The 21457-nt window shown below is 47.5% G+C and overlaps 1 protein-coding gene across 5 annotated transcripts in view; it reads right to left on the bottom strand.

Moving 5' to 3' along the window:
* Positions 1-21457, bottom strand: part of CBFA2T3 (CBFA2/RUNX1 partner transcriptional co-repressor 3) — a 203630-nt gene that overhangs the window by 13578 nt on the left and 168595 nt on the right. For all 5 annotated transcript variants that reach the window (XM_020989148.2, XM_020989144.2, XM_020989143.2 and 2 more), the window contains 6 exons: positions 17542-17783; positions 15519-15608; positions 6389-6570; positions 4026-4276; positions 1730-1815; positions 197-395 (listed from right to left, as the gene is read on the bottom strand). In XM_020989148.2, the coding sequence (XP_020844807.1) occupies positions 197-395; positions 1730-1815; positions 4026-4276; positions 6389-6570; positions 15519-15608; positions 17542-17783 (1050 nt within the window). The remainder of the gene's footprint in view (positions 1-196; positions 396-1729; positions 1816-4025; positions 4277-6388; positions 6571-15518; positions 15609-17541; positions 17784-21457) is intronic.

Raw genomic sequence — 21457 nt, 5'->3', positions numbered from 1 at the left:
TGGGCCAGACTGGCTTCCAATGCAACCAAGATGGCCTCAGGGCAATGTTTGCTCCTGATCTTAGTGTAGGTCTTTCCATTCATTTTGGGGTGACTTTGGGTAAGTCTCTTTTGAGAGTCCTGGGGGAGCTTGGGCCATCCTCTCTCTGTCCCCTTGCCCCTCCCAGACCCAGCTGAGTCCAGCGCAGTAGCATTACCTAACTGGGGACCCTCGGAGTTGGAGGAGCTATTGTGTGGGCGGGATGGGGCAGAGATGGGGCCCTTCTTCATGTCCTCGGCATCACTATAGCGCCGGATCCAGTGGTTGAGCTCCTCCCGGTCAGCCTCCTGGCAGCGGCGCAGCACCGTGAGAGAGCGCCGAGTCTTCTCCACCATATCCATGATACAGTTCAGGAGCTGTCAGGGGACGGGGGATACAGAGATGAGCCGCAGGAGATGGTGATCCATTCATTCTCTCCACTTAAAGATGTGTGAATGCTTAACTCAGCTGCTTAGTTAGAGCAGAGGCCAAGGTCATAGTTCAGTTCCCATGGAAGCAAGTTGGCTTTGCTCTACTGAGTGGGGCATGCAATCATGGGCTAGAGGGAGGGTGGTATTGGTTAATATTTAACAACCAGCTCTCAGAAATAAATACCTGTTAACATTTAACAATTGGCTCTTGGCGGGGGCGGGGATGTATGTGAGACACACTTTTAAGTTTAATCTGATTAACATTTTTTCTATCACTTTCTTAAGTCTGGGCAACCAACAAAATAACAAATCAAGCTCCTGATAGGTAGCATTTGCCAATTTCTTCGGTTTAAATACTCACACTGAAAATTTAACAATTGGCTTTCTTGAGCCAGTATGAACTGACTCCAGCATACTTGTGACTAGAAGGAGCCAGCATCATCTAGTTAAAGCCCTTCATTCTACAGATGAAAATGATCCACAGAAACAGACAGTCCAGGCAGCTGCCCCTCTTTTAGAAGAACAGTCTTGGCTGCAAGGATTAGGTAAGTAAGAAATCATCCCTATTACTGGTGGCTCTTCCCATCACTCTCTCTGAACCTCAGTTTCACCTTCTGTAAAATGGAGACAATAATGACTTGTACTAGCTTCCTCACAGGACTGTTGTAAGGATAAATGAGATATGTAATGGTTTTATGTAAGGCTGAAGGTAGTGATTTTCCTCAATGAAGGATGGTGTTATTTTAATGTCTGTTTTATATATTAGAGGGTGACATTTTTAATACTTATTTTAGATGGAATAGCTTGGCACAAGAACATAGATCTATAGTTACTGCCTTCCCCTCATCCTGCCATCTCTCCAGTATAACAGAATAATAGTAACAAAAGTGAATGGGCCATGTCTTTATTTCTTTTGTATCCTCCCCCTAGAATGCCTAAGATGGGATGGCACCCATCACTGGCCCTCAATAAAGGATGCCGACTGGCTAGTTGGTCCAGGGTAGGTCCGAACCCCATGGGGTTGAGGACTGTGCTCTTACATCTCTCAAGTCTTGAGCAGGGAACCTGGTGCACAGGATTGACCCATGGAACCACAAAGAGAACTCGGAGATTTTGGAAGGTGCCACCAGGCTATGTGGCCCAGGAACACCTGTGTTCACTGCACCCCCACATAGGGAAGCCTACCATGAACCTACAAGGCAGCACTGTCCATTTCCTGTTGGCCCTAGACAGCCTGGTGTGGCCTTCTGTGGGGCAGTCTTTGACTTGGGGTTACCTACATTGTTGAGGTGCTTCCACTCCTCTGCCCACTCTCGGTCTGTGAGCCTGTGGTCAATCACTTCTTCTTGCCGGGAGCCATGTACAGCTGGGAGAGAGGGAAAGGCAGGTATTGAGAACACAATTCTAGGGGAAAGGGTCCTGTGGTAACTGATCCATCTTGCACAGATGGATCTGCCCAAATCTAAAGCAATTCTCATATCCTGTCCTTGTCCTAGTCAAAATCCTCCTTCCTTTCCTCCTCCTTCACCTTTCTTTCTTCTCCCCTTCCTCTTCTTCTTCTTCTCCTCCTCCTCCTCCTTCTCTTCCTCCTCCTCCTCTCTTCCTCCTCTACCTTTCTCCTTTCCTCTTCCTTTTCTTCTCCTCTTCTTCTTCCTCCTCCCTCCCCTTCTTCTCCTCCCCTTCCCCTTCTTCCTTCTCTTCCTCCTCCTCCTCTCTTCCTTCTTCTCTTCCTCCACTTTTCTCCTTCTCTTCTTCTTTTTCTCCTCTTCTTCCTTCTCTTCCTTCTCTTCTTCCTTCTCCCCCTCCTCCTCTTTCCCCTATACATCACTCTCCTCCCCTTCCCTTTCTTTCTTCTCTTCTTCCTCCTCCTCTCTTCTTTCTTCTCCTCCTCCACTTTTCTCCTTCTCTTCTTCCTTTTCTTCTCCTTCTCTTCTTCCTCTTCCTTTCTTCCTTCTTCTCCTCTTCCTTCTCTTCTTCTTTCTCCCCTCTTCCTCCTCTTCCTCTTTCCTTTCCTCCTTTTCCCTCTCCTCCTTCTCCTCCCTGCCTTCCCCTTCCCCTCCCCCCCGGTGCCTAGGATGACATCTTTCCCAAACTAAGTGCTCAGTAGAGATGGGTTATCGCTCACTTGGCCAGAGTGGGTAGAGTCGCATGCTTACCCCACACCCTCTGAGGGCCCGGCACACTTCTCTGGGCTCCCCTACCCATGACTCACTCTCTTGCAAAGTTGGGGGAGGGGAGTGAGGAGGAGAAGGAGGAGAAGGTGGAGCTCCCTGAGTTGGGCTGGGCTACCCTGTCCTACTTTGTGTGTCATCAGGAACTCGAGCCAACACTTCAACCAAAATAGTGGCTGGAATCTGGAGGGACAACTGGCGTTTATTTTTGCATTAGCAGGAGCTGGTGGGAATTAGCACCTGCCTGACCCTGGGATTCAAGGAGCCAGACACCATCACCTGCTGCCTGGGCCTGGAACCCTGAGGGGAGGAGGACAGCCAGCTAGTAGGCCCCGTCCAGGGAGAGGCTCATGCTGAGCTTTCCCAGGACTGAGTCTCTAGTTGCTCCCCGCTTTCTGGTCACTCCTTTACGCTATGGCCCCTCAAGTCTGCTGGCACAGAACTAGCAGATGCTTACTTGTATATTCCTTGGTCGTTTCTGAAATGTTTTTAGATATAGATAAAATATTTATTGAGCTTTTACTATATGCCAGGGCACCATGTGGATAAGTCATGTGACACCTCTCCCCAACCAGACTTTCATATCCTAGCGGGCAGGGACTCTGTATGTTTTCCATGTTCTGGGGAGCCCTCCAGAGTGCCTATAACAGTGCTCTGCTTGAAGAAAATGGAGAGCAAATAACTGGAGATTCACTCCTGGGAAAGACCAGCATTGCCCCCATGGATGTGGCCTATCAGTTGGATGACCACATACCCGAAGGTTCTAGGCCGGTGGTGTCTGGCTCTGGAATTCTTCTGTTTGAACCTCACACACTGCTTACCCACACCATGCCCAGGCTCTGTACAGTGTTGGAAGGTTTATGGTGCTCAAGGCTGCCCCAGCCCCAGGCTCTGGAGAGTCTGGGTCCCCTACACGTGCCCAGTGTCCATGACACCATCACATGCTTTGCAATATTTAGCTCGGGGTTGGGGAGGAATGTGGGACACTGGGAAAATGTAGCTTCTGAGCTCTTCCCTCAGGGAGCTGTACACCTGATTCTGTTCCTGAGGGCTTCTTTTTCATCAGAGGAGGTAGAAGGATGACAGGTCTCCTCACATACTCAGGTTAAGCAGGGATCAGAGATACTATACTCCTCGGCACTCATGGAACATGGACTCCAGTCTTATTTCTCATTCAAAGGCTGATGCCCAACAACAAGGTCTTTCCTTCAACTCCCTGGCGACTTCTGCCTCCTATTTCGTCCCTCTTGGGGTCCTATGGACCTTCCTTTTTCTCCTTCTCATCTGGGTGATTTCTGTTCTTCATACCCCGCAGGACCATTTCTTTCCTGTGCAACCCTCCATCACTCCCACCCAAACCCCTTACTCTGGCCCAGGGCAGGGAAGGTCCTTGGGGTCTGCTCACCAACTTGTCGATGGCGCTCCCGCAGCTCTCGGGGGTCAGGGGGCCGGTACGTGTCCCTGTAGTGGTGGGCCACAGCCATGTCCTCAAGGCGGTAGTGCTGAGGTGGGGGAGGCGTGGGGTGGGGCAGCCCGTTGGGCTGATGGCTCAGCCCGTTGTTGGGGCTGTACCTCTGGGCAGGGCTCAGGGTGCATGGCCGTTTACTGAGGTGTTCGGGGTGCAGCGGGTCTCGGTCTAACCCATTCTCTTTGGTCCTGGCCCAGTGTGAAGGGAGGCAAATAGATAGACAGCAGAGGCCAAGATGGCAGAGACAGGAACAAGCAGGTACAGGCCAGGATACATGGTATAAAGGAGAACAAATGAGAGAAAGAAAGAAAAAGAGGAAAGGGGGAGAAAGAGGAGGAGGGAGAGGGAGAAGGAGAAAAGAGGAGAAAGAGAGGAAGAGGAAGGAGGAGGGGAAGAGGAGAAGGAGGGGGAGGAGAAGAAGAAGGAGGAGGAGGAGGAGGAGGAAGGGAGAAAGAGAAGGAAAGAGAGAGAAGGAGAAAAGAGGAGAAAGAGAAGAAGAGGAAGAAGGAGGGGAAGAGGAGAAGGAGGGGGAGGAGAAGAAGTAGGAGGAGGAGGAAGGGAGAAAGAGAAGGAAAGAGAGAAGGAGAAAAGAGGAGAAAGAGAAGAAGAGGAAGGAAGAGGAGGGGGAGGAGGAGAGGAGAGAAGGAGGAAGGGAGAAAGAGAAGAAGAGGAAGGAGGAGGGGAAGAGGAGAAGAAGAAGAAGAAGAAGAAGAAGAAGAAGAAGAAGAAGAAGAAGAAGAAAGAAGAAGAAGAAGAAGAAGAAGAAGAAAGAAGAAGAAGAAGGAGGAGGAGAGAGGAGGAGGAGGAGGAGGAGGAGGAGGAGGAGGAGGAGGAGGAGGAGGAGGAGGAAGGGAGAAAGAGAAGGAAAGAGAAAGAAGGAGAAAGAGAGAGATATGTGAATCATCTTCCTGAGCACACCAACCCAGCAGCTCTGGTCTGTACCCTAGGCAAGGCGGGTAGCATGCCAGCCTCAACATAGCCCTGTTCCCTGGAGACTGGAATTATGAGATACAGGTCTTCATTAAGAAGTCTGACCCTCCATGGGAGGGAGCCAGGAAGAGGGAGCCACTGTGCCGCCGTTAACCAGACACCCTCCTGGGCTCTGAGCCGCAGCATGTGCTACTTGGGGACAACTACCTCTGTGACCCTGCAGGGAGGACTCAGGCCCCAGTGACACTCCCCCACCTATCCACCACTCAGCTCTCAGGCAGGGAGTGCTCAAGCCCAGGCCCCTTGAAGACTCTGGGGATCCTCTCTACCCTGACCCTCTGGCATTCTGCATACCATCCTAGGTAAGAAAGCCTCGACACCTGGAGGTTGACCTTGGCTAGAAGAGTCCTACCAGAAACATCCTTTCCCTCCACTTTCCATCAATTTATCCTTAATTGGCCACATTGCCTTTTGGGAGGGCTCCTGGGTGGGGTGGGGCAAGAGGGGTCTTTTAAGTCCTGAAATTGACTTGCATATAAGGCAGAACTTTCAAAAAAATAGGGCTTAATTTGGGAGAAACTTTAGAGATTGTCTAGTCTAACTTTTTCACTTCACAAATGAGGAAACTGAGGCCCAGTGAAGTGACTTGCCTAAACTCACACCGCTAGTAAATGGCAGAATTGGAATTTGAACTCAGGGCTTCTGCATTCAACTTAAACCGAGATATTCTTTCCCTGGCCTTGTGCTCTCTGGAGTGGAAAAGACGACTAACCGACCTACTTTATAATTCACTTGTCCTTTACCATGATTGGTCTGAGATAAATTGTAATCTGCAAAGGGGGGGGACAATAATGATAATGATAATAATAACCAACATTTTTATAGTGCTTATGATGTGCCAGGCACTATGCTCAGCGCTCTACAAATATTATCTCATGTGGCCCTCACGGTGACTCTGTGAGGTAGGTGCTATTACTATCTCCACTGAACAGATGAGGAAACTGAGGCAAACAGAGGTTAAGTGACTTGCTCAAGGTCACACAGCGAGTTACATGCCTGATTCCTGACTCCAGGCCCAGCATTCTCTCCATTGTTCTACTTTGCTGTCTCTAATCGCAGATTTAGGGCTGGAAGAGACCTTGGGCCTGACCGCCTCATTCTGCAGATGAAGAAACCAAGGCCCAGGGAAGTTCAATGACTAGCAGGCAACAGAGGCGAGATTGGAACTCACATCCTCTGCCTCCGGGACCAGTGCTTGATTTCTACTGAACCACACTGCCTCCTCCCTTGAGCTAAAATGCAGGCTGAAAAGTGTCGAGTTGATGGGAGTAATGCCTGGCCCCCCCTCCCCCCCTCCTCCCTCTCCTCACCTGTCTGGCGTCTTCCTCTTGCCGTTCTCATTGACTTCCAGGAGAAGCTCGGAGGAGTCGATGGGAGAAGAAGCATTGGCATCTAGCAAGAGCTGCTCATGTTGGGCCAGGTACTGGGCTGGGGTCTGCTTGGCCAAGCGGGCGCAGTGCAGGAGTTCCCGCTGCAGCAAGGGCAGGTTTGCCTGTGGGAGAGAAGAGGGTTTAACTCACTGATGTGGGGGGTGGGGAAGGGAGGGCCAGCTCTCTCTCGGGGCCTCAGTTTCCTTTTCTGTAAGATGAGGTGCTTCAACCAGATCATCTGGAAATCCCCTTCCATCTCTCCATCTAGTGAGCCTAAGAGCGTCTCTACTACTTCATGCTTTGGTTTCCTCAAAGAAGTTGACTACTACTACTACCACCACCACCACCACCACCACTACTACTACTATCATTACTATTACCATCACTATCACTACTATTACTACTACCACTACTACTACTATTACCATCACTACTACTACTACTACCATTACTATTACTACTACTACTACCACTACTACTATTACTATCACTACTATAACCACTGCCCCTACTACTATTACTACGATTACCATCACCATTACTACTACCAGTACTATTACTACTACCACTACCACTCTTACTATCACTACTATAACCACTGTCACTACTACTACTTGATAATTCTTTTTTTGTTTGTTTTTTAGGCAATGGGGTTAGGTGACTCGCCCAGGGTCACACAGCTAGTAAGTGTTATGTGTCTGAAGCCGGATTTGCACTCAGGTCCTCTTGAATCCAGGGCCGGTGCTTTATCCACTGCGCCACCTAGCTGCCCCCTGCCACTACTACTACCATTACCATCACCACCACTACTACCACTACTATTGCTACTACTACCATTACCACCAGGATTACTATTACTACTACTATCAAACATTTATACAGTGTTTACTTTGTGCCAAATACCTTACAATCATTTCATTTGATCCTCACCACAGCCCTGTGAGGTAGGTGCTATTGCTATCCCCATTTTACAGAAGAGGAAACTGATCACAATTCATCTGAGATGAGAGTCCCCGAGGGACCTCTGTTCACTGGCCACCCTCTAATCTCCATGTGTCTTTGCTCACGTCATTTCACACGCTACGTCCCATTTTATGACCTATCGAAATCTTCACTACTCTTCAGTCAATCAATGAACGTTTATTGCACGCCTGCTGTGTGCCGCGCATCGTGCTAAGTGCTAGAGATAGAAGAAGAGGCAAAAGATAGGCCTGTGTCAAATCCTGCTTCCTACAAGAAGCTTATCCTAAGACAAAGCTGTATGATCTGTGGACTCCTGAGACACTTGTCTGTGCTGCTCATAATAATAACATAATAATAACAGCTGACATTTCTATACTGCTTTAAGATTTGCCAAGGTTTTTGTATTTACATATATTTATATTTAGATATATTTACAAATATATATATTATTCTCATCTGATCCTCATAACAACCCTTTAAGGTAGAATACTAAGACGGTATGGTCCTGGGACCCTGGGTTATGATTGATGACCTTTTACCTTCTCCTGCCTGGAACCAGGCCTTCAAGTCACCTCCTGGTCATTTATAATCCATATTGTTGTTGCTCCGTTGTATCCAATTCTCTGTGACCCCATTCGGGGTCTTCTTGGCAAAGACACTGGAGTGGTTTGCCATTTCCTTTCCCCAGCTCATTACACACTTGAGGAAACTGAGGCAAACAAGGTTAAGTGACTTGCTCAGGATCACAGAGCCAGTGTCTGAGGCCGGATTTGAATTCTGGAAAATGAGGGTCCCTGACTCCACTGCTAGTGCTCTGTGCACTATGTCACCACCTAGCTACCCTACAGGCCCTAGTCCTACATGAATACAATCTCCTTCCCCTTTCAGTGCCTCCTTATGTTTTATCTTTCTCCATTAGAATGTAACCTCCGTGAGGGCAGGAACTGTTTTGCTTGCTTGTATTTTTTGCTTGCTTGTTTTTTGTGTTTCCAGGGCTGAGTACAGTACCTAGCACACAGCAAGCACTTAAAAAATGCTTTTTAATTAATTGTTATAGACGAGGAAACTGAGGCTCAGAGATACTCAGTGATTTGCCCTTGGTCACTCATTCACCACCCATCTTTCATTCATGCTATCCCTGAGGACAAGAATGGAATGATGTGGACCAGATGTTGATACAGTTAGGGGAAATCAGAACTGGTGAAATGACTAGACTCAAGGTGAGGCCATGAGCTGATTGATGATGACAGACGAGGCCTTTAGTGAAGATTCACTAAATGCTGGGGGACAGTTAATTGTTAGATGACAGAGTCAGGACAGGCTAAAATGATGGGCCAAATGAGCAAGATGAAATTCCATAAAGATGAATAGAAAGTCCTATACTTATATGAAAAAAGTCAATAATTTGTGTGAAAGATGTCTTAGAGTTGTATTAGATTATAAGTCAACGGGGCGATCCGGCAGCTGAAAACGGCTAATGTAGTCCTGGAGCAGCTGCGTGGTGTCATAGTGGATAGAGCTCTGGGTCTGGAGTCAGGAAGACTCATCTTCATGAGTTCAAATCTGGCCCCGGATACTTCCTGGTTGTGTGACCCTGGGCAAGTCACTGAACCCTGTTTGCCCCAGTTTCTTCATCTGTACAATGAGCTGAAGAAGGAAATGGCAAACCGCCCCAGTATCTTTGCCAAGAAAACCCCAAATGGGGTCATGGAGAGTTGGACATGACTGGACAACAACCCAAAGTCCTAGGCTGCATTGAGAGCTGCCCAGTGTTTAGAATGACTCTGTATTAGTCAGACCATCTTTTAGGAAGGGCATTACAAATCAGAGCTTGTCCAGAGAAATACAACCAGCATGGGGCGTGGACTGCAGGTCATATCACTTGAGGACTGATTGAAGGAACTGAGGGCATTTAGCCAAGAGAAGAAAAGATATTGACAGGTGGGTGAATGATGGCTTTTTTTCAAGTATTTAAAGGACTTTCCTATAGAAGATGAATTCAAACTTATCCTGGGTGACTCCAGAGGGCTGAACCAGGAACAAGGAGAGATAGAGCAACGTAAGAAGGGACTGTGTCTCTCCAGGGCATAGCAGGCACTTAATTCATGTGGGTTTTTTTGAGATTGTGGAGTTCAGAGGCTGGAAAAGGAAAAACTTCCTAATAATAAGAACTGTCCAAAAGTGGACTGTCTTAGGAGATTTCCTCTTTACTGGAAGAATGCAAGGAGAGGTCAGATGACCGCTTATTGGAATCCTATAGCAGGGATTCTTATTTAGTCATGGATTGGACTATATGGCCAACTAAGATGTTGCATTCCTTATGGTCCCCAACACAGGGCTTTACATAAGCAAGTACTTAATAAAGACAAAACTAAAGTGGGGCCTTGCTGCCGGGTGCCAAAACTTGGGGGATGCTGAAAATACTTTCAATAGGATAAAAACCAGTGAGTTCAGTATCTAGTTAGCAAGAACTACTAGGTAATTATTCTTTTAGCCGTTTCTCCCCACACCCCTCCACCACTACCATCGTGGGTCCATATCTCAAGTAATCTCCTCCCTGGCCTATGCCCATTCCCCTGCCCCAGCTGCTTTATGGTGTCTTTGGATTTCCACTTCCAACTAAACTGAGTGGTTTTTCATTGCTTGCCCTCCATGCAAAAATTGCTAGTTTTAGCCCTGGTGTCTAACAAATGTGTGAATAGTGGAGCTAGTAATGGCTGGTGACCTCTTCTTCTAGGGAGAACTAGATAGACTTTTCTAGTGGCTGAGAGTTGATGATATCTCCCCCAGTGTGGGGGAGAGGTCAGAGTGATTCCTGGTTTCCAGTTTTGATTGGAACTAAGAGCTGCTAGCATTAGAGCACTGCTCTAGCTGATAAAGCTGCCTTGGGGGCTCCTACCCTTTGCCTGAATATTACAGCCCTGCACTGGACTGTCCCTAGTGCCTTCTACTGAAGCTAGGGGGATACCCAGGCGAAGAATTATTGACATGGGATTGTGCTCACAGCACAGAGAATTCAGGAGGCCTACTACCCAAGGACAATCTTCCCTCTACCCCCAGTCCATGTTCTGGATCTCTGCCTGCATGTTTCCCAAGACCTCTTGAGCCCCTCCCCAACCCCCACCCCAAAGACAATAGAAATCTCTGAGCTACATCTCTCCCCACTGGGTCATCAAATGGTCCTCCCAGGGTACCTCCTTCCAGGACCTCCACCAGTCTAGGCTCTGAGGAAGGCATGAGCAGAAAAAGAATCTCTAGGGTAGGTGAGGCGGGCCTGGGAAGGATGCCATGTGGAAGAGTCAGTGGTTTTTAAGTATTTGTAAATAAATAAATTCCCCCAGCCCCCAAGCAGACTTTTAACTTTCTCATGGACTTCCAAAGCTTCTCCTCTTCCCCGCCTCCCCATCACAGCATCCAGCCCAGAGACGATTAAGCGGCAGAATGCATTTTTTGTCAAGCTGCTCTCCCTGCCCGTCCTGTTTTTCTATTTAGATAGCTGAACGCCAGCCAAACCTCCATCTGTTGAACATGTTAGGAGTGTGAGCTGAGGAAATGTGGTGCTGTAGGTTTGAAGGCTACAAACATCCTCCCATCCCTCTCCCCTATCTCCTCTTCTCCTAACCAGCCTCCCCTCCGCCACTAAAAAGGAGGAGGAATAATACTAATAATAATTAAAAGAGAGAGAGAGTATGGGAAACAAACCGGGCCCGGCTGGTTGCAGTTAGGATAATGGAAAGCATCTGGATCCCTGGCTGGAAACAGCTGGAACCAGGGTGCCCACATGGAGCAAGGGGAATAGTGTAAAGTGATTTCCCTGGCTCCAGAAAGGCCAAGCTCCATTCAACAACGTGTTAATGAGGCAGTTTCTGAAAAAGGATGAGCCAAGCAACCTAAAACCAGGGGAAGGGAACAGATGAGAAGGACACACAATCTAAGGCCAGCCCTGGGGTTCAGGTCAGAAGGCAACTGCGTCTGCCTGGAGATCCCCAGGGTCCCCTCGTCAGAGAAGTGAAAAACCTTCCTTTCCTGGCAGGGGCAGGCTGGTGAGCTGGCATGGACGCCACATTTACCACACTATAGCAAGGGGAGGGGAGCTTAGTGAGGCCTGGGAGTCTGCCCTGCAGACCCCATCTGTGGCAAGAGGCGTCCTCGGATGAGAGGAGCTGAGGCCCAAGAGGAGTCACTTAATGCCTGGAAATAAGGGTTCTAGGTTGGCAGCAGAAAGGGGGATGAAGTCATCCACCCATATGGAGGACTGTGAGTGGACTTAGTTAGTGATGACAGGGACCAGGATCCCAGACAGAGCCCAATAGCTAACATACAATAACTTTACAAACAGCCTCTGAAAACGCAACTGGGAAACATTTTGTTTGTTTTGTCTTTGCCCAACCTGGCTTGACCCCCACAGGACCACATAGGATGAAAGAGAGCCTCATTCTTTCTGTTCCCTTGGTGCATGTCATAGCCCTGGGCAACTAACTGGCAATTTCTGGACAAGGTCAGGATGGGAAAGCCAAGTTAGCTAGCGTATGTCTGGAAGAGAGCCCAAAGGCAAGAAAGCTACTGTATGACATTATTGTGCTATTTTTGCAGATGGGAAAATCAAGGCACAGAAGCATTGAGGACCTTGTCTCAGGTCCTATAAAGCAATAGTAAGCATCAGTCAAGTCAAGTCAACAGACAACTATAAAGCACTTACTGTGCGCTATGAAAAGCCTACTGTGGGCCAGACGCTGTGCTAAGCGCTGGAGGGAGGGTTGCTGCTCAGGTTGGCATGGTGCCTCTTCCCCTGCCCCACTGTGGCTTCTTTCCAGCAGAGATCTTGCCTCTTCAGCAGCCTAGGGGGGTTTCTCTAACTTGTTTCTCATACAGAGAGGAGGCAATATGGCGGTGGCCTTCTAGGGGGACCCGAAGCATTTTCTGAGGTCCTGCTCAGAGTGGGCTGGGAAGCCATGGGAAGCCATGGGAAGCCCTGACCGATGAGGAGAAGGGGGGTCAGGAAAAAAAAGAAAGAATAATAAAGATGCAAAAGATTGTTTTCCCTCCCTCTACTCCTCTGATAAACAGGGGCAGCTGAAGCCAGACCCAGAACATCTGCTGTAAATATTTGATCTGACAGAAATGCTAGCGCGCTGTGTGTCCCCAAAGATGGGAAGGAGGCAGACTCAGCATTAAGTTAAAAGAAGAAAAGGGAAGGGCTTTAATGAATTGCAAATGATTACCAGATGGGCCTAAACCCTCACTTTATTGCAAACAGCTCCAGCTTTGCCTTTGGCTTGTGAGTGTGAGCAAGGCAGTGAGTGGGTGTGTGTGCAGGAAGGAGGAAAAACGAGGGAGGAGCCCAGTGCGTGTGCAAAACAGAACCACACCAAGCAGCGGTGGAGACCAGCCCTTTGAGGGGGAAAAGTGTGGGTGAAGAGCTTCCCGGAAAAAAAGCAGGGATGATGGGATGCCCTGGGCTGGAACCCTGGCCAGGTTCCACGGTGGATCGATGCCAAAGAGCACAGCTTTCCTATATGTTTCAAGCTTAAATCAGTGTCTCCTTAAGACCACCTAGAAGGTCCTATTGAACGTGGGTGGGGCCAAAGCAAATCTGGAAGGTCAGATGGAATGTTGTAGCCTTTAGAATTCTGAAAGCTCCTTACATCTTTAGCATAGCCTAATGGGACCCTGACACAAGAGGATGAGGCAGGACCCTCCCTCAGGCCAGACCAAGAGAGGACAGAAAAATGGGAAATGAATGGAGTTAGAAGATCTGGGCTCTCTGTTACCCAATACCTGTGCATCTTCAGGGGAAGGGAAGGAGCATTTATGAAGTGCCTACTGTGTGCCAGGCACTATGCTAAGCGATTTACAAATATTCTCTTATTAAGAAGGCAAGCAATTTGGTAAACATTATACGCTGGCAGAACATATATAATTGTATCAAATTGCTTGCCTTCTCAAAGAGGGGGGAGGGGAGAGAGGGAAAATGTTTTGTTTATATGTAATTGAGAAAAACATTTTAAAAAGAGTGGGAAAAGAAAAAATAAAGAAAACCCCCAATATGATCTCATTTGATCCTCACAACAATCCTCAAGAGGTAGGTGCTATTTTTATCCTCATTTTACAGTTCAGGAAACTGAGGCACACAGAGATTAAGTGACTTGCCCAGCCAGGATCACAGTGCCTAGGGAAAGGTGCTTCTCTCCGGGTCTCAGTGTCTTCATCTGTGAAAGGAGGGAGATGGATCCGGGGGTGGGGAATCTGCGGCCTCAAGGGCCCCTGGGGCCCACTAGGTCCTCAAGTGAACTGAAGTTTGGATTCAGTCAAAGAGCCACACTTAAGGACCTAGAGGGCCACATATGGCCTTGAGGCTGCAGATTTCCCATCCCTGGATTAGACCATCTCTAAGGACCCTCCAGATCTACATCCAAAGGGTCTATGATTTCTAAAAAGAAAGTCTGGAGTATACACTTGACAAAGATGCTGAATGTTAGACAAAGCCTTCTCAGGGCAATGGCAGTGACTGGGTCTAAACTGGATTGAACCCATTAAAAAAGGCTTTCAGGGGCTCCCACTGGTTCGAACTGGTTTGAAGCAACTATGACTTATTAGAATGGACTACAGCCTAGAACTGGAGGAGTCTCCTAATTGGTCTTCTTGCTTCAGTCAAGTCTTTCCCCACTCCAATACATCCTCCACTCAACAACCAAAGAGATATTCCTAAAATTCAGCTCTGAACTTCAGGTCAGGGTCCCATTAGGCTATACTAAAGATGTTGGGGAGCTTTCAGAATTCTAAAGGTTACCACATTCCATCTGGCCTTCCAAATTTGCACTGGATATCACCGTACATATTCTCTCCCCACCCCCCACAATGAACTGCAGCATTGAGTAATTACCTGGCTACCTTTAGGAGCAAGTATGAAGTCATTGGTTTGGCACTGAAAGCTTTTCACAATATTCTCCCTGGAATCTGGCTTTTCCTACATTCCAATTCTCTGCCATGATCACAATTTTTGAATTAATTAATCTAAAGGCTTTGTGATGTCACTGGCCCTCTCTGAGAATGAAGGAAGAAGAAGAAGAAGAAGGACAAGAAGATGAAGAAGAAGGAGGAGGAGGAGGAGAAGAAGAAGGACAAGATGAAGAAGGAGGAGAAGGACAAGGACAAGAATATGAAGGAGGACAAAAACAACAACGATGCTTTCCACAACCCGATCCTTTCCTAGCTCTCCCGTCTTCCATATCCCTCCCTTCCCCACACTCTAGCGTCCAACAATCCTGGCCTGTTTGTTGCTACTCACACATAACGGTCTATCTCTCATGCCCGACATTTCACACTGACTGTCTCCCATGCCAGGAATGCTCTCTCCCCCCACCCCCATCTTGGCCACGTAGAATCCCTGGCTTCCTTCAAGATGCAGCCCCAACGCCACTTTCTGCAGAAGCTCTCTCTCAGTCCTCCTCCCATTTGCTAGCACCTTCCTCTCTGTCATCTCCCTTCTGCTCGGTCTAGCCCTATTTATGTATATGTTTCACCAAATATAAAATGGGGATTGGGGGTTTTTCTCATCACCATCACTTAGCCCAGTTCCTGGGCTAACATAGTAAGTAAACCCTTAAATAATGCTCATAGATTAATTTAATTTCCACAGCGACCTCTACACTGTTAAAAAAAAATATGATACTAAAAGGCGTCAGAACTTTGGGACCAATTGTGACTTCTGGGGAAACTGATCATTTATTATCTCTTTCCTCTTGGCTGAGAAGCGGTGGACTCTAGATGTGGAATGAGGGATACATAATGTGTGCACGGTGGGTGATGGAGTCTCTAGAAAGTGAGAGTGAAGCAAAAAAAAATGGTAGGAGCAATAATAAAACACACATATTACATATGCATGCACATACATGTACACACATGCAATACACACATGCACAATGCACACATATACACATGTGCATGTGTGTATATACTTCTGCGCATATATGTATAATATACACATACAACTATATATACATAAATATATACATACATACAAACAGACAGAGAGAATTGAGGTGGGAGAAGAAATCTCACCCTTCATAGGACTCTAGCAAACAAGGGTAATTAGAGGAGTCTTTACCTTCAGGAAGGGAATGACAAATGGGCGCAGAGGAAAATTGGTGGCTTCTTGGAGTTTGGAATGGAACTCCTCAATTGTCAGGGTAGAATTCTGGAGGAAAGAGGAAGAACGGGACCCGAATCAGTTCCACCCTACCCACGTCTGCTGGCATCACGTCCACTCCTCCTGGTAACCCTGGAATGGAAGGTACCATCCTCTCTCTTGTAAAGGAAATGGGCCGGCTAGTACACAGGGGAATCACCTTCCATCCCTCATCTGCTTGTGCCATCCCCTCTCAGGTTACCCTCCTTCTACTTCGTAGAAGCACCTTGCCTAAGGTTTTGCAATTAATTGTTGGGGCTGGAATCCTCCTCCTCCTTTCTTTTCCTTGTACCCTGTTACCTCCTGGGGCCAGCTTCACTGTTTTGGGAATGACTTACAACTCAGCTCCAGGAGCCAGAGATGAGGCTGGCCACTGGGAGCAACGGCTTAGATTGCTTTCCAGACAAAGAAAACGACAGCTTCCTTGCTCCTTTGGAGAGCCTCCCTGTGCTATTTGACCACATGGTCTCATTGTGAGATGGGATCTAATGGGTACCTCCTCCAAAGATGTCTTTCCTAAGCTGAGAAGTAGGTGGGACTGGGACGCCTATACTCAAGAGACTGGAACATGAGGCACCCTATTCACTGGTCACAATCCCAAAGTGGGATGGGAGGGAAGTTGCTCATTATCTCATCTCCATCATTAGGCTGCAGGTTTGCATGGCTATCTTTTCCTTCTCTAATTTCTGTCCAGGCTCTCAGAAACCACAGAGGTGTCTTCTCTGGATGCCAGACCGGTCTCCCTCCTCACTCACATCTTATTCTTTGTTAGAAGGAAATAGACTCATAAACTAGGTGTTTAGGCTGATCTGTGAAACAGAGTCAGGCAAAGAGGGGAACCACCAAAGGGAAGGATGGGCCAGAAAATCATTCCTGTGCGGATCCCTGGACTTGGAAGTCAGATGACCTGGGTCAAGTCTCGGCCACTCACCGTGTGACCTAGGCTAAGTTACTCCCCCTCATCTGGACCTCATTTCCTCATTGGTAAAGTCAGTGGGGAGGAGTAGGCAATTTCTAAGGTCCCTTCTACTCTAACACTTTGGGATTCTGTTTCTACAAAGTACTAATTGGCCGGTATTCTTTATCCCAAAGAGAAGGCAGAGGAGAGACAAAGGAATACAATGACATGAGGGATTCTGATACAGAGCATTCTCTATTTTCATCAAAGGCAAAACAAGAGGAATAGTAATAATCTCATATTTATGTAGTGTCTCAAAGCAAAGTACTTGACATGTACGTGATCTCATTTGAGACAACCACATCAGCAGCTGTTATCATCATTCCCATTTCATATTGGGGGAAATGGAAGCTCAGAGAAATTGAATATTCACAAAGCTAGTTAGTGTCTGAGGAGGAACTGGAATGCATGATCCCCTGAGCCCAAATTCAGTGCTCGATCTACTAAAGCTGAGAAGTAGGGAGAGTTTTCTTGAGAAACAGGAAGAGAATTATGGACAGACACTGACATTTCCTTGTAATACCACTTCGGAAATGGAATGCAGTTTCATTTTTCTGGGATGTTTTTGCTGGAACGTGAGGTCATGGATTAGATGACCTCCTCAGATCCTTCTATAACTGGAAAAAAGAGCCTGAGCTGGGGAAGCAGGGAGGGTCACTCTGGATGTAGTTTAAGAGAGAATGGTTGCTCTTGTCTATCAGGGTGAGGAACATACCAGTAGGTGGGTAAGTGGAAGTGACTCCTTGGTGGAGTGAAACCAGGGGACCACTTAGTCCAGGAGGGACCACCAAGCCACCCCATCCTGGGGGGCTGGGCTGGGCTCTCAGAGCTCCTGGAGTTATGGGGCAAGGAGTGTGCCTTGGCTGGTACCCAGGCCTCTGATGCCAGTGACCCTTGGCACAGCTCCAAGCATGGGATTAGGTGGATGATCTCCCCCCCCATCAAAAAAAGCCACCTGTTCCTGAAATGTGAGCCAAAGCTTACCACCAGCCCCAGCACCAAGGTGCGGACCCGCTCCCCGATCTCAGGGGAGATGTCATTCCCAAACTGCTGCAGGGTGGTAAGGAAGCGTTTGAGTTTGCTGAGCTGTCGGGCACCACAGGCTGGCGGGAGCTGCTGGTTGGACAGTGAGGCTGTCGAAGAGGTGGCTGGGCCATTGCTGAACCCATTGGGGGTCGATGGGGCTCCGTTGATCGCCGTTGGGGAATGGCTACTTCCATTCATCACTGCAAGGAGAGAAGAGGCCGGAGAAGTCAGTCGGTGCTGGGTTTGAGGGGTTTGGGTGGTGGGAAGTGGAGGCAGGGATGCAGGGACATTATGGTAAATGAGGATGCGAGTCAGTTTTCCTGAATTCAGCTCACTTCAGCACCCATTTATTGAGTATCTATTATGTGCAAGGCAGTGGGTTTCCCACCTTAAATGTTTTATAAAACAGAAATTCTAAGCCCTATCATTTGGGAATTGTTCTGCTCTAAGCATTCAAGGTCCTCATCATATGAGATAACTTGGGGGTCCTTGGGCTATCTCTCTTCCATTCCATACCCATGACGACAGTAACAACCTCCTACTTGAGGCTCTGCCACTAGAAGATCAGGACCTCTAGGTAAATCTCGAGGATTTAACTGATAAATCTTCCAGGCATTTGCTTCTGTCCCACCCCTCTCTCCACCACACATTCCTCTCGGTGGTTTATCAGAATTCCCAACGTGGAAGACAGAACAGTCATTTGGTGAGTACTCTCCTGACAGCTCTAGGATGTTATGGTCAACACCTTCCCTGCCACCTACAGTGAATATAAGGCTTCAGGGAAAGGAAAGAAGCTTCAGCATAAAAAGATGGGGCACCCCTATCCTAAAATAAACACGAGGACATTCCTATTCTATCTTGCACATCTTCCTGGCAATACTGTAACAATTAATTATCAATAATTATTAACAATGTAATTAATGATAATTAGTAACCAAAACTTCACATTCACTAAGTACTTTAAGGTTTGCAAAGCAGTTTTAATTTTATAGGCAGTAGGATCTTTCCCTGGCACCAGGACATTACCATGTTCCACAACCTTTTTCTGAAACCTGTTGACTACAAACAGGGAACTTTTAGGGTGTTTGAAAGCATCTGAGCCAAGATTATAGGAGTGAGGGCTACTTACTCCCAGCCTGCAGAGAAGAAACCTCAAAATGTATTGCATTCAAAGTCAGGAGATGTGTGTTTGAATCCCAACTCTGATGCTTACTAGCTGTGTAACCCAGGGCAATATGCATCAGGGTCTCAATTTCCTTATCTGCAAAATGGGAGGGTAATAATACCTGCACTTCTGAACTCACAGGGTTGTTGTGAGCATATCTGTAAATCTCCATAGAAATCTGACATCTCTCCAGAAATGTGTGTAATTACTGAAGGAGAAACTGTAGGCAAGAAAGTGCTGGGGGTGAGGAGGGATCTTTGCTTATGCAGGAAAACTACACTCTGGGTGTGCTTTCGTTTTGTTGTGGGTCCTAACCATGCTTACAATTCATCTGTTGCTGGGTCATGCACATATTTAGGCACTCGATAAATGTCTGCAATATTGATCAAAGGAGATTGTATATACATTGTACTTTGTTAACTAGCAAAGAATTAGACAAATTTATGATGAGATGGATGACGAAGGTGATGGTGGTGGTGAGGATGACGATGATAAAACATGCAGGAGGGAAAAGAGGGGCTTCTCTAGGTGTGGGGACTATATAATTAGCCAGGGACCAATGAGAGATCTGACTTAAGTTTTCAGCTCATGTTGCTAGCTAACTCCTTCCCCCAACTCTCTGCCAGTAGCTACTTTCTCAGGGTTCTGGTACCTTAAACTCAGATACTTGGCCTAAATGGGTTACATTTTAATCCCATGAGTCTTCTATATACCTCCACTGGCCCCTTCATTGGGGTGAGCTGGGATGGGTAAGGTTGTCGAGGGATCTGGGTTGATCCCAGCAGACCAAAGCCCAGCTCTACTCCATCATAGGAACTGTTCTCTATACTTGTAACGTTTTCCCTTCCACTCTCAACTCCTACCCGTTGTTCTGGGCCCAATTCAAATGCCACCTCCACAATGAAGCCTTCCATGGTTTCCTCAGCTGGTAACAAACACCCCCGACCTAGACCTCACACACCACTCTACGTGACAATTCTCTAATGCGCAGATCACACAAAGTGTACTAGAGTTATCTGCTCTCTTCTGACAGAATGCAAGCAGTTTAACAGTTCCTGGCCCATAGTAGGCATTTCATAAATGACAGCAGGTTGACTGATTGGTTCCCTCAACAGACAGTAAACTCCATGAGGAATTGACTAGTTTGTTTAAGCTCTGTAACTCCTGAAACACCTAGCAATGCTATACTACATGCAGTAGGCACTTAATACATGCCTGTGGAATAGAAGATTTTCCTAGGAGTGAGAGGTAGCATCACATAACCTCTCATCTCTTTCAGGCCTTTTCCTCTTTAATGGTCAGTGGTTCCATGTTACCTACATTTGACTTCCTCACCCCCAACTAGCCTCAGAGTCCCCAGGCTGGCAAAGCACTGGGCCCCAGCAGCCACCAGGTCTACCAGATCCAACCAAGAATCAAAAATGGAAGGAGCACCAATGGAGAGTAAGAGAGAAAACAGGAGAGATCGCTGGGACCTTGAAGTCCTAGCCACAGCTGTCTATGGAGACAGAGCTGGGCTCAGCAGGAACTGAAGTTCAGTGGACTGTGGTCAGGGACTGGACCATTCCTTGGGGAAGCCCACAGTATCCTAGTGAGGCCTGAAGTGGATGCTTCCAGGAGATAGTTCTCTGGAAAGAGAAAGGCCTTCAGAGGATAAGCAGCTCCTATCTCAGCCCAAAGTGGCGGAAAGCTATTCACATCACTCACCCACCCCTCACCTCAGCCCTGGTCAGCATGTAGATGACACAGTCTGAAATCACCTGCCTGCTCACTAGCGGTCACATTCCTGCCAATCTCAAGGCCACAAGGGTATCAGAACACATCCTGATGTTTTCCTACTGGCTGAGAGGCTGTGTGATGTAGTAGGCAGAGTGGGTGGCCCTGGAATCGGGAAGATGTGCGTTCAAATCTGACCTATGACACACGCTAGTTATGTGACCATAAACATATCACATAATGTGTCTGAGCCCCAAGGACCTCTTGAAAGCTTAGCTGCTAAACTTTAAACAATGGTAAAATCACCGATTTTTGACAGTGTGTTCATGTGTGTCCACAATGCTGTTTTCAGTGCGTCTGCTGGGGATACTTCTTCCCCTTAGAAATCAACGTTGAGAGAATTAAGTCTTTGGTCCTCAAAAAAAGCCCCGTATCATTCTGGTTTAACTGTAGGGCTATGCTCACCCAGGGAGCTAATAAGCAAGTGTTCTTTCAATGATGACGTTGACTGGCAGGCAGCAAGCTCTGCTTCATCTTCCTCCTCAGGGCCTTTGATGAATCCATGACCTAGCTGGCCTCCAAAGAGTTATGTGTTCCCCACATCTGCCGAGGGTAGGCAGAGGACAGGCAGATCCACAGTGGGTCAATGCACTGAAGTCACTTAATTCCTGGACACCTCTTCCCCTCTTTAAAACACTGTTGGTTTATTTACCACCTTACCATCTCAGACAAGACAACTAATTTTCTTCTTTTGCCCCTTGAAAAAGGCATCATTTATTTGGCCCAGGGATCCTGGCTTTTTGGGGCTGTGTTCTTGCCCTTTCTGCTCTGGGCTCAACTGTCCCTTGAAACACATGGAAGCTCTCTCTGTAGGAATAGCCCCATTAGAAGAGGAAGGCCCCTGAACCCACACAACCTGGCCATTCAGATCATACAACAAATCCTTGAGGCACCTAGATGGTTTAGTGGATAGAGAGATGGACTTGGGGTCAG

Source organism: Phascolarctos cinereus, unplaced genomic scaffold (assembly GCF_003287225.1).
Source record: "Phascolarctos cinereus isolate Bilbo 61053 unplaced genomic scaffold, phaCin_HiC Scaffold_2;HRSCAF=192, whole genome shotgun sequence".
NCBI classification, from domain to species: Eukaryota; Metazoa; Chordata; class Mammalia; order Diprotodontia; family Phascolarctidae; genus Phascolarctos; species Phascolarctos cinereus.
The sequence above is the reverse complement of the archived record's forward strand: the minus strand, read 5'-3'. Positions and strand labels throughout refer to the sequence as shown.